This window comes from Pristis pectinata, chromosome 19, assembly GCF_009764475.1.
Source record: "Pristis pectinata isolate sPriPec2 chromosome 19, sPriPec2.1.pri, whole genome shotgun sequence".
In the NCBI taxonomy this organism is placed as follows: domain Eukaryota; kingdom Metazoa; phylum Chordata; class Chondrichthyes; order Rhinopristiformes; family Pristidae; genus Pristis; species Pristis pectinata.
Window position 1 is genome coordinate 20878340 of NC_067423.1, and position 13706 is coordinate 20892045.

Genomic DNA, 13706 nt, shown 5'->3' on the forward strand with positions numbered 1-13706 from the left:
CCTTTAATTTGTAATGTTGGGTGTAACAGCTGCAGCCCATTAATATGGTGCTCATTGTGGAAATAGTCTATATAATTAAGCCAAGACCACAGTTCAATAGTCGATACTTCCACTTAGCACATGAAGCAATTTTGAAATTTTCTGTAATAGCTGTACAACAACCAACTTCTCATATTCTGTTTCAATTTCCTTCTGTTATTTATGTTCCAAATTTGACTTTTATGTGGTAACTTGTACCAGTTTCATATTTGTCAACACAGCTCCAGTGACCTGGTTCAACTCTGTTTGTGTTGAGTTTGTATGTTCTCCCTATAACCACATGGGTTTTCTGAGGTGTTCTGGTTTCTTTCCGCATGCCAAGAACTTTCCAGTTGGTAAGTTAATTGGCTACTCCAAATTAACCCTTAAGTGCAAGCAAGTGGCAAGAGAATCGGGGGTGAGGGAGAAAAAGTTACAGGGAAATAAGTAGGGGAGTGGGACTGATAGAAGTGCTCCTAGAGGCAGCATAGATTTGATGGGCCAAATAGCCTCTTCCTCTATTATAAGAAACTGAGACCTTACCTGCAATCAAATACAATTTCAGGTTCAGTGTTTCTCTCCAGATTGAAGCAGACGGGCCTGCTAAGCTGCAAACATTTTGGTTTTTATTTTCAGTACCTGCAGTTTTTTTGCTCCAAAAACTATACTTTTAAGTGTAGGTATAATTATGGTAAATCTGTGCTTTCTTCAAGACCAGTAACTCCTTCCAACACTGTGGTGCCCAGAACTACTCATAATACTTCAAGCATAATCTAACTAGGGCTTTATATGAATGTGACATAACTTCTGTTCCCAGCACACATAGTGGCATGCAAAAGTTTGGGCACCCCGGTCAAAATTTCTGTTACTGTGAATAACTAAGCGAGTAAAGGATGACCTGATTTCCAAAAGGCATAAAGTTAAAGATGACATATTTTAAGGCAGATTAGTTTTTTATTTCCATCTTTTACAGTTTCAAAATAACAAAAAAGGAAAAGGGCCTGAAGCAAAAGTTTGGGCACCCTGCATGGTCAGTACTTAGTAACACCTCCTTTGGCAAGTATCACAGCTTGTAAACACTTTCTGGAGCCAGCTAAGAGTCTTTCAATTCTTGTTTGGGGGATTTTCACCCATTCTTCCTTGCAAAAGTCTTCTACTTCTGCAAGATTCTTCGGCTGTCTTGCATGCACTGCTCTTTTGAGGTCTATCCACAGATTTTCGATGATGTTTAGGTTGGGGGACTGTGAGGGCCATGGCAAAACCTTCAGCTTGTGCCTCTTGAGTTAGTCCATTGTGGATTTTGAGGTGTGTTTAGGATCATTATCCTGTTGTAGAAGCCATCCTCTTTTCTTCAGCTTTTTATTTTTTTTTACAGATGGTGTGATGTTTGCTTCCAGAATTTGCTGGTATTTAATTGAATTCATTCTTCTCTCTACCAGTGAAATGTTCCCCATGCCACTGGCTGCAACACAAGCCCAAAGCATGATCGATCCACCCCCATGCTTAACAGTTGGAGAGGTGTTCTTTTCATGAAATTCTTCACCCTTTTTTCTCCAAACTTTCCTGTGTCCTCTCCACAAAATTCGGTGTCAGAAGTTTGCAAAGGAACATCTAAACAAGCCTGATGCATTTTGGAAACAAGTCCTGTGGACTGATGAAGTTAAAATAGAACTTTTTGGCCACAATGAGCAAAGGTATGTTTGGATACACTACTAAAGGAACACACAGAGGTAGAGAGTGCTGAACTCAAAAATCCTTTACTGATTCAAAATTGCGCGCTTAAATCTCCCATCCCGTGGGCCCCCGCGATGCGTGGGGCGGACGTGACATCCGACTGTCCCCGGAGGGTCCGCCCTGAGCGGGTAGTTCCAAATGCGCTACCGCGTCTGCCCACAGCTCCTGATGGCGGTTCGAGTCCCTTGTGTGCGGGCCGCCATACCACCCTCCACCCCCACCCCCACCCCCCCCCAGAAACGACCATCGGGGGAGTGGACCCCCCCCCCCCCCCCAGTCTGTGTGGCTTGCCTGAGTGGCAGGCCTCACCGGCGCGGTGCTGGTACCCTCACTGGTTGCTCAATGTCCAAGTGCGCCGGTTTGAGGCGGTCCACTGTAAAAGTCTCTTCCTGGCCACCCACCTGCACAACACACGTGGATCCGTTGTGCCAGATCACCTTGAAGGGTCCCTCGTACGGCCGCTGTAGAGGTGACCTGTGCATGCCCCTGCGAATAAAAACATACTCTCAGACTCTGAGGTCCTTAGGGGGTGAAGGATGGCGTGGGACCGTGCCTGGAGGTCGGGACTGGTGCCAGGGTCCCTACCTTGTTCCACAGCCTTGTTAGCACCGCTGCTGGAGTTTCTTCCGAACCTTGGGCCTCTGGTACGAACTCACCCGAGACTGTCAGGGGGCGCCGTAGACCATTTTCACCGAGGAGGTGCCCAGGTCCTCCTTGTGGGCTGTGCGGATGCCCAATAGGACCCAGGGAAGCTCATCTGCCCAGTTGGGGCCCCTGAGGTGCGCCATCAAGGCCGACTTGAGATGCCGGTGGAATCGCTCTACCAAACCGTTGGACTGGGGATAGTATGCTGTGGTGTGATGCAGCTGGGTGCCCAGGAGCTGTGCCAGTGCTGTCCACAAACCAGACGTGAACTGCGCCCCTGTGTCGGAGGTGATGTCTGTTGGGAGGCCAAACCTTGCGATCCAGTTTGCAATGAGTGTCTTGGCGCAGGACAGTGGACGTGTCTGCGAGCAGTACGGCTTCCGGCCATCTGGTGATACCATGGTAAAGATATACCTGGCACCCCGGGAGACTGGCAGGGGGCTGATGATGTCCACGTGGATGTGTTGGAACCTCCCGTGTGTCAGCTGGAACTGCTGGAGGGGAGCCTTCACGTGCCGCTGGACTTTGGTGGTCTGGCAGTGTACGCAGGTCCTGGCCCAGTGTCCAACATGTTTGCACAAACCGTGCCAGACGAATCTGTCTGCCAGCAGCTTGATTGACGCCCAGATGGATGGGTGGGCCAGGTCGTGCAGTGTGTCGAACACCCGGCGCCTCCATGCTGCTGGTACCATGGGTTGGGGTTTGCCGGTAGACACGTCACACAGGAGTCGATCCACTGCCGGGCCGATGGGGACGTCCTCCAACTGGAGCCCCGAAATGGTGGTGCGGTAAGCCGGGATCTCGGTGTCCGACTGTTGTGCTTCTGCCAGTGCTGCGTAGTTTATTCCTGAGGACGATATGCCCGCTGAGTGGAGGCAGGGGTGAGACAGTGTGTCGGCGATGACGTTGTTCTTCCCTGCGATGTGGCGGACGTCCGTGGTGAATTCTGAAATAAAGGACAGGTGCCTATGCTGCCGAGCTGACTGTGGGTCCGATACCTTGGCCAGTGCGAAGGTGAGGGGCTTGTGGTCCGTATACACGGTGAACTACCTTCCCTCGAGGAAGTGCCAGACAGCCAGGTATAACACTAGCAACTCTGTCGAAAGCGCTGTACTTCACCTCTGGTGGCCATAGGTGCCGGCTGAAGAAAGCGAGTGGTCGCCACTGGTCCTCGACGAGCTGCTCCGGGACTCCGTTGACTGCCGTGTCGGAAGTGTTGACTGTGAGTGCCGTGGGTACATTGACTTTTGGGTGCACTTGGGGGCCCGCCTTTGCCAGCGCCTCCTTGGCCTGCTCGAACGCCTCTGTGGACTCCACGTCCCATGCCACCTCTTTGGCCTTGCCGGCCATCAGGCTGAACAAGGGTCTCATGATGCGTGCCACCATCGGCACGAACCGATGATAAAAGTTGACCATCCCTATGAACTCCTGCAGGCCCTTGACCGTGCTGGGCTTGGGGAACTGGCAGATGGCCTGGACCTTGTCCGGTAGGGAAACTGTGCCATGTCAGTTGACTCTGTGACCCAAGAAGTCGATCTCTGTCAGCCCAAACTGGCACTTCGCTGGATTGTTTGCCAGTCCGTGGTCGCTCAGGCATTGGCAGAGCTGGCGCAAATGTGCCACGTGATCTTGGTGTGAACTGCTGGCCACCAGGATATCGTCCAAGTAAATGAAAACAAAATCCAGGCCACGTCCCACCGAGTCCATGAGCCTTTGGAAAGTTTGGGCTGCATTCTTGAGACTGAAAGGCATCCTCAGGAATTCGAACAAGCTGAACGGGGTGATGAGGGCTGTCTTGGGCACGTCATCGGGGTGCACTGGGATCTGATGGTATCCCCTGACCAGGTCGATTTTCGAGAAGATGGTCGCTCCATGCAGGTTCGCCATGAAGTCCTGGAATGTGGGGTACCAGGTATCTGTCGGCGGTTGTGGCGTTGTTGAGCCTCCTGTAGTCTCTGCAGGGCCTCCATCCTCCTACGGACTTGGGCACCATGTGCAGCGGGGATGCCCACGGGCTGTCTGAGCGGCATACGATTCCCATCTCTTCCATCTTATGGAACTCCTCCTTGGTGAGGTGGAGCTTGTCGGGTGGGAGCCTGCAAGCTCAGGCGTGCAGCGGTGGTCCTTGCTTGGGAATGTGGTGCTACACGCCATGCTTGGGGTCGGCCGTGGGGAACTGCGGGGTGACTATGGAGGGGAATTCTGCCAACACCCTGGTGAATTCGTTACCCGAGAGGGTCACGGAATCCAGGTGGAGGGCAGGTAGCTTGGCTTCTCCGAGCTGGAAAGTCTGGAACGTCTCGGCGTGGACCAAACGCTGGCCTTTTAGGTCGACTAGGAGGCAGTTAGCTCGTAGGAAATCTGCCCCTAGTAGTGGCAGTGACACTGCTGCCAACGTGAAAGTCCAAGTGAAACGGCTGGACCCGAAATGCAGTGAGATAGTTCGCAGGCCATACGCCCGAATACTGGTGCCATTTGCAGCGGTGAGTTCAGGGCCTGGGACCACATTACGAGTGTCCATGTTCAAGGGGGAAGTACGCTGACTTCGGCCCTGGTGTCTACCAGGAAGCGCCACCCGGAGTGTCGGTCCCAGAGGTACAGGAGGCTGCCTCAGTGGCCAGCTGTCGTAGCCATTAGCGACGGCTGGCCCTGGCGTTTCCTGGAAAAGCACATGATGGACGGCAGCGGTGCTCGCCTGAACCCCATCTTTGGTGATAGAAACACCATTGTTCCGAACTTTAGTCTTTTTTCCCCCGTGGGTCTCAATGGCTTCGGTTGCAGGTCCTGGGCTTTGGGGTGTGCACTCGTGGCTAGGCCAATGGAGGCTGCTCCACGTTGCTTACTCTGCCAAAGGACGTCTGCTTTAGCCACGACCCTGTGTGGGTCGCTGAAATCCTCACTCGCGAGGAGGAGGTGAATGTCCTCTGGCATTTGCTCGAGGAACAACTGTTCAAATAAAAGGCACGGCTTATGGCCGTCCATAAGCGCCAGCATATCATTCATGAGCTCGGATGGCGTGCTGTCGCCCAGACCGTCCATGTGTAGGAACCATGTGGCCCGTTCGCAGCGGGAGAGTCCAAAGGTACGGATCAGGAGCGCCTTAAGCTTGGTGTATCTGTCCTTCGTCGGTGGCTGGCGTAGGAAGTTGGTGACCCGGCCTGCCGTGTCCTGATAGAGCGTGCTGACTACGTAGTAGTACCGGATGGCGTCAGCTGTAATGTCTCTGATATTGAACTGGGCCTCAGCCTGCTCGAACCAAACGTGGGGCTGAGTGGCCCAGAAAGTCGGGAGCTTCAGAGAGACCATGCTGTGCAAGTTGCTCGAACTCGTGGCTGGTCGCTGAGTCACCGGCTCCAGATGCCGTCTGGAACGTCGGGGTCACCAATGTAGCCACATGCAACGCGCTACTAAAGGAACACACGGAGGTAGAGTGCTGAACTCAAAAATCCTTTACTGATTCAAAATTACGCGCTTAAATCTCCCATCCCATGGGCCCCTGTGACCTGCGGGGCGGACGTGACGTCCGACTGTCCCCGGAGGGTCCGCCCTGAGTGGGTAGTTCCAAACGCGCTACCGCGGGTCTGCCCGCGGCTCCTGGTGGTGGTTCGAGTCCTGCGTGTGCGGGCCACCACAATTTCTTAATATCATCACCAGATAGGATGCACAGCTTTCTACATAAGAAATAGAAGCCGGAGTATGGCATTTGGCCCTTTTTCCTTCTGCCATTCAATAAGATCATAGCTAATAATTTAGTATCACTCTCCTGCACTAGCTTTCCACATAATACTTAAGCAAAAACATCCACCTCAGTCTCGAATATATTCAGTGACTGACCCGACATAATTCTCCTGGTTAAAGAATCCTGACGATTCACAACCTCTGAGTGAAGAAATTTCTTTTCATCCCAGTTTTGAGTAGGTGACTCTTTATTTTGGCACTGTGACCCCTGAATCTAGTCAACCCATCCAGTCAAGCCTGGTAGGATTTTGAATATCTCAATGATACCTGCGTTCATTCTTCTAAAACAGAAGAGTATCGGCCGAATCTTCTAGCCTTCTAATCTAATAACAAGCCCATCATCCCAGGAATCAATCCAATGAACTTTTGTTGTACCTCCTCTATTGCAAATATATCCTTCCTTAGATAGGAAGACCAGACATGAACACAGTGTCTCAAATGCAGTCTGACTAAGGCATTAACCATCCCCAACAAGAGGTAGTCTAACATCTACTCTTGACTTCAATGGCATTAGTCAAGTCAAGTTTATTGTCATGTGCACAAGTACGGTGAGGTACAGGCACAATGAAAAACTTACTTGCAGCAGCATCACAGGCATGAAGGTTCAGACAACACACAAAACATAAAATTATACAAGACGTGGAAAAAAGACTGCAAAAACAAGATAGTAATGCAAAAAAAAATCCATAATTGGAGACAAGTCTATAGTAGTGCGAGAGGTGGTTATGAAGGACACAAAGAAAAGCCAAGGAAAATTGAGGCTCCATGTCTGAAGACTAACTTAATGAATGTTAGCTTTTTAAAGGGTAGAGCCTCAATCCACTTCTCTAGACATGTTGGGGTACTGGGACCATAAGTGGGAAGTCCCTATGCTGAAATATTTTACTTCCTGAGCCAAAATGGATTTGGTACAAGATTGGAAAATTGTTCATGTGTTCAGAAGTAACCTCATTCTCATTGGAAGTTCAAGTGTGGGAAGTGAGCTGATGGTAGATTTTTTTTAATGATGTGAGTATACTTTTAACCAAAGTCTTGATGGAGTAACTTTGACCAGAATGGAGATTTTTTTTGTGAGCTGTGGTGTTTCTTCAAGATTCACTCACAGTGATGTGGCCATTCTTCAACTGATTCAAGAGGGGTACTATGTTACTGATCCTAGGAATTTTCAAGGTCAGGGTTGGAGGTATCAGACACATTCTCTCTGTGACTGCTAGCATAGCATACATACTACACATTTCTGGGGTCTTTTACTGGTATTACTTATACAGAATTTGATTTTGCCATTTATGATATTGTGTGATGAGCTAATCAAGGTGGAAGTACTAATTTTCTTTGTCCACCAATACTGATTTGGTTGAGCAAGAGAACTATTCATTAATGTGTGATTCTTTTTTTAAATATAATACTGTTGCTGAAAGCTAACTTTCTAATTTACCTTTCAGTTATTTTCTGCTGGAAAAATTGCAGGAACCCAAATTGGCTATTTGAAATCCAAATACATGTCATTGCACGAGGCTTTAAAAAGGTAAAATGCTGTTCAATTGATTAACAGTTTATTGCTAATCAATAATTAATTGTTGCATTGATTATTTTAAATTTAAAGACCCTTTGTTTCTCTTTGGTAATTTCTATTTGCAGATCAATATTAATCATTTTGAAATACCTTAATTAATAAGGGCTTGGCTGGCACTGAAATCAATTGGAATCTAAGGGAAAAAACTATGCTGGCTAGAATCATATCTAGAACCCAGGAGGTTACTCAAGTGTTTACCAGCATATCCCTTTGTTAGTTACACCTGTCTCTGTGGCTTGCTCTAAGATGCTTCGGCTGATATCAACAGACCACAATTGTGTGCCAGGCTAGTTTATTTTCACTCCCACAAGCGAACCATGTTTGTCCTCAGCACCCACTCCAATTTATTTCAAGCAACTGAATGGCAGTTTGGTCCATCCTCTTATCAGGTGACACACAAGTGCCATCAGGAACTTAGGCATGGATTCTGACTAATCAGACAAAATACATTGTCTGGATAGTATGGGAGAGATAGCATGTCACATCCCAGATTGAGGATTATGATTTGTAATCATTTGCAGTATGGTTCACAAACTTGTTTAACAAAGGGAAGTTGCCCGGAAGCTGCAGAAAAAAGGAAAAGCGGGAACGTGATGAGGGAGATGAGCAGAAGATGCAGAAGAAAAAGATAATCTATCAATCCTGATGCAGACACTCGACCTGATGCTGCCTGACCCACTGAGTTCCTCTAACAGTTTGTTTTTATGGTCTATCAGTATTGTGAGATGCCAGAGTAAGACGGCAGCAGGTTATTGAGGAGGTATTATTATGAAAATGTGTCCTTGCTTCGACCATTAACACTCACTCTTTCAATCTGACCCATTCCTGATACTTAACATTGCCACCAACTGGAAGAGCTAAGATTATTAATATATTCTTTCAGAAAATTCAAAAAATTCCTGTGGAAATTAATTTTTGGATGTAATTAATATCCTTGTGATAGATAGCTTCATCTTTGGAAAAAGGCCATTGGAAACCCCATTCACATGTTCATTTGGGATTTCCATAATCTTCTGCTGAAGTAGCACTCATCAAACATAAGTTTGAAGAGAATTTCAACGTCTCTCTATTAAGGGAGAAACCAAAATATGAATGGCAAGAAACCATCTGACAAACACCATAAGCATGTTCTGAACTTCTCTGACTCCTCACTCAAGGCACTTACAACTAAATTGTGTCTTCATGGTACAATTCAATATATCAGCATTTTCTGGATCAATCAGGATGTTGCCAGGCAAATAACACCTCAGTTCATTCCTTGGAGGTAATTGCTGGGAGTTCATTTGAAATACTTAAGAATTTGCAGTGTTGTGATCTGGGTAATTTCTGCTTCTAATGTCATCTGCAAAATATATGCAGCAGGGAAGCTCAAAGACCCATGACCAGTTCTTGCACACAATCAAAATAAGTTTATTTATAGTGTAATGAATCACTTGTCCCCTACCTTTTATAGCTTGATTGTTTTCATTGTTTGTATCTTTTTAAAGTGGCGGCCATTGTATCACAACATTTACTTTGAATAATTTTGCTGTTTTCTGTTTAGAACTCATGGCATATTCTGCAAAGTATCCAGATGGTTAACTATATCATGCAATTTGCTTTAATTCTTTGCCCTTCTATGTTCTTTGTGTAATACAAACTACTTTCAAGACTGGAAAAATATCTTATGTTTTTAGGACACAGGAGTCTGAGATCAAATTATTGAAGGATATTAAGTTCTTCACTGCTGAATTAGAGCACCAAAGGCAGGAGCTTGAAAAAGGTGAACAGTTTCCTGAGAGCTACAATACAGATGTCAACAAACTGAGACAGCAGCTGCTTCATTTTCAGAATGACCTCAACCAGACAGAAGAGCGCATTGCTCAACAGAAGAACAGAGCTATTTAGTAAGAAGCTATATTATCTCTCTGTTCTATTTGGTGACATTATGCTCATACTTTGCTCTGATAGATATGATAAGTCTTCCATGTATAATATTGATGAAAGATCTGTCATCAAAAATGAAACATTTTTAGCTACGTTAAAGTATTTATAAGCGTGGAGATAAATTGAGATTAACTGAGCAATTTTTAAATTAAGTAAGTGCGACATATCAATGACTCCTATATCCGATCAAGGCCCAAAGAACTAATTAGATTGAGTTAGGGTTAGGTCAGGTAAACATGTCCGTGAATCATTCAGATTGGGTCCAGCCTTGCCATGCAGACAGGGAATATAAGATACAAAGAGGGAGAGAGTGAAAGAAAGGGGCAGGCAGAGAGACACAGGTAGTGCCTGTGTGTGAGACGGAGGAGGGCAGGAAGAGTGTTAATGGTCAGAGTGGGTCAGGTCAGGAAAAATAAAAGTAGTGTGGGTTTGGTTCAGGTCTATATAGACCACAATTGGTTAGGTACAGGCTGTGTTCCAATTTTATACCCAAGTAGACTACAATCCTCCTGAGGTAGTCCCTCAGGGTCAAGGATGACTTGCTTCCATTACGGTTCTATCAGCTGTGAGGTGACTATTGAGTTGTAAGTGGGATCTGCAGACTTTGCAATAAGTGTTACGGGGAGGATGGATGGGTGGAATGTTTGGATTATTGCTCTTTCTGCTGTTTGTTTTTGGCCTCCATGTTCTTCTATTGGAGAAAGTCTAAATATTTGCAATCTTCCCAGATGCTTCTCTGCTAGTTTGAGCATCTTTGGTCAGGGATTCATGTGTTGATGAAGATGTTACATTTTTTCAAGGAGGCTTTGGGATGCCCTTGAAATGTTTTCTCTTTTCTCCTAGACTTACTTGTGATGATTGAGCTTGGAATATAGTGCTTATCTAGGCCTGTCTTTCAAGTTAATTGACTGCTCAGAGCCTGGATGCTGAGGAAATTAGCCTCAGAGAGAGCACTGACTGTTCATTGTTCCTGCTGGTGCATTTGGAGAATTTTGAAGAGGCAGTATTAGTAGTACAACAAAATGGGGTTATGCCACAGTGTAGCTGGGCAAAATGGTTGGTATGGAGGTGATGGGCTGAGGGGTCTGTTTCTGTGCCGTACAACTCTGCGACTCTAAAGTGATCATCCTTTTATCTCCCTCTGCTCATATGGCCTTATTTGAAGAGCCTACTAGGATATCCACCTTTACAACTGCATTGATCTCCTTAATCAATATTGAAATACCACCTTTCTTTTTTTCCTTCCTTATCACATTTGAAACTTCTATACCCTGGAATACTGAGTTGTCAGTCCCTCAACCATACCTTTGTGATCACAGTTTCATATTCCCATGTGCTGATTAATGCTCTAAGTTCATCTGACTTACCAGGCAGGCTCCTTGCATTAAAACAGATGCAACTTAGCCTTCCAGTACTCCCATGCACCTTTACTTGCTCATGCTCTGCTCTATTACACTGACTTAGTTTTTCTTCTATATTTCCGTCTGCCTCCAACTGTATATTTACTCCGTGCCCTGTGCCCAATTCACCTGCCAAACTAGTTTAAACCCTTCCCAACAACTTGAACACGTCTCCCTGCAGGGATGTTGGACCTGTTCTGGTTCAGGTGCATTGTGCAGCTGCCTGTATGGGTCCCACCTTTCATAGAAATGATCCCGGTGATTCAAAAATCCTCCCTTCTGCACCATCCCTTTAGCCATACATTCATCTGACCTATCCTCCTATTCCTATAGTCACTGCACATGTTACTGGAAGTAACCTTAGAGGTCCTGTTTTTTAATCTATGACCAAGTTGTCTAAATTCTAGTTGCAGGACCTCATCTCTCTTACCTATATCATTAGTATCAATGTGGATCATGACTTCTGGCTGTTTACCCTCCCCTTTTAGAATGAAATGCAGCTGACCTGAAACATCCCTGACCCAGGTACCAGAGTGGCAACATACCAATCAAGAATCTTGTTTGCAGCCACAGAAATGCCTGTCTACTCCCCTTACAATCGCATCCCCAATACCCATAGCTCTCCTAGATTTTCCCTACCCACCTACATGTCCTATGTGCAGCAGAGCTAACTGTGTTGCCTCAAATTTAGCTGTTGCTGCTTTCCCTAGGAGGCCATCCCTGGGTTCCCCAACAGTATCAAGTGTGGTGTATCTGTTTAAGAGATGAGTGGCCCCAACAGCTCTTGCACCATCTATCTGGACCCACTGCTCTGCCTCGTGGTCATCCATCACTTTTCTGCCTGCGCAGCCGAGAATTGTGGGTTGACCAGCTCACTAAATGTGCAATTGACAATTCGTCATTGATAGCTGTTACTCGGCAGTGACTGCCAAGGTAGAGAAAACGACCCAGGTTGACCAAGTCTCGTCTTAATTGTTGTGCAGGGTGTTGTGTTGATATGTCGATGTAGTTCATTTCACCTTTAATTAAACAAGTTTTAAATTAGATAGTTAAACAATTTAGTTCCCTGAAACATACAGTCCAATTAGTTCTTGTGCCACCCTTTGTGTATTTCTCAGATTTTCCTTCATATTTATTTATACAGAGACATAAGCATGTTAATGCTTTTTCATAACTATTTGATTTTAAAAGAATCTACTGCATTCAAAAATCAGAGAAGATAAATCAAAGATTATATTTTTGGGAGCTGCTGCTTTTAAAGGCTTGTTATCCAATCTTTCCTGCTTCCCTCAGTTGCTTCTATTCTTCTGCATCTTGCCTCCCTTCATTTAATTATGTCTGGATTTACCATCTTTCCTGTAGCTTTTTTGTCATCGTGCAAATTATTTGTAACTAATCCCCACCAATTTCTGTTTATCCTCTAATTGTTCATTATATTTTCCCGTGATTGGCCACACATTTGCATTTAATTATTTTCTTTAATTAATTTGTTTGCAGGACATGGTTCTTTGTAATATTTTGTCAAGGTTCTCTCCAAGCACTCCTGTTTTCTTTCCTTATCCTTCCTTTATGGATAGAATTTTAATTTCACCACCCAGACAGAAATTCCTCCTCCTTTGTGGTTACATCTGCTTTTCCGGCAACTTGGAACTAGGCAATTAATCAGCAAATATAACCCTTTCAAAAACTGATATACACAGGGATAAACAAAAGAGAATTTCTTCTGAACATAAAAAACACATTTGTTAAAAATTATAATGAACAGTCAAAGAAAGGTCAAAACATTGGACTGATTTCAAGTTACAGATTTAGCCAATGTGCAACTTCTAAAATGTTCCATGTTTCTAGGCAGCAGATGTTATGACTTGTTTCCTAAATGTTTCAGTTCACAGTGAAGAAATGGAATTGTTAAATTAATACTGGACAAAATGATGTATTACCCCCTCTATCAAAGGCTTTCTGTAGGGTGAAACATTCAATATACTGAGAATGTTAAGCCTGTTATGTGCACAACTGCAAAATCTATCTGTTAACATCAGCAAGAGCCAAAGTTGATGTAGGTGCCTTAGTTGATTATGATTGTAACACTGGCAGTTGTACATGTACAGCAATACGTCAGCTTGGAGGGGAAGGGCAACTTCAGTTGCTGCAAAGGGAGGATTCACTTTGCAAATCGTTTATTTGAATGAATGCTGTAGAGTTAAGATGATAACTGGAATATTTTCTACATAGGCTTCTGATTTTTCAGATTTTGGAATCCTGTGGTGGAGGAGTCCAGGAGGAGGGGGCAAAGGTTACTAGCCTGACTGCAGTGGTCAGATATTGCAGGACTAGTTCACAAAAGAAAAATAGTAAACATAAACTGTCTGCATCACCTGCAGCATCAGCACTGACAAGGCTAGTCTCTTCAGCCTTCCATTACCCTCCTATAATCACAGCATTACAAATCTTTAAACTTCCTACAGCTGGTTCTTGTACACTTTATATCCACTACTTCCTTTTTATTTACTTCCCTCATTTAACTACATCTTTTTGTTTCAATTACTATCCACACATTCAACCCTGAAAACATGCTAACATAGACCATTTTTTTTCTTGCAGGTATGCTGGCACACAATGCTAGGGAGCAGGCAATGTCAAGGAAATGGTCACTATCTCTCAAAGTGCTGTAC

General features: G+C 45.2%; 1 protein-coding gene across 3 annotated transcripts in view; it reads left to right on the top strand.

The window, feature by feature from the left end:
* The window catches only part of ccdc146 (coiled-coil domain containing 146), a 109153-nt gene that overhangs the window by 32580 nt on the left and 62867 nt on the right, over window positions 1-13706 (top strand). For 2 of the 3 annotated variants that reach the window (XM_052034037.1, XM_052034035.1), the window contains exons 3-4: window positions 7578-7660; window positions 9385-9594. The exons of the other annotated variant lie outside the window; for it this stretch is intronic. In XM_052034037.1, coding sequence (XP_051889997.1) covers window positions 7578-7660; window positions 9385-9594 — 293 coding nt within the window. The remainder of the gene's footprint in view (window positions 1-7577; window positions 7661-9384; window positions 9595-13706) is intronic. 3 annotated transcript variants of the gene reach the window in all.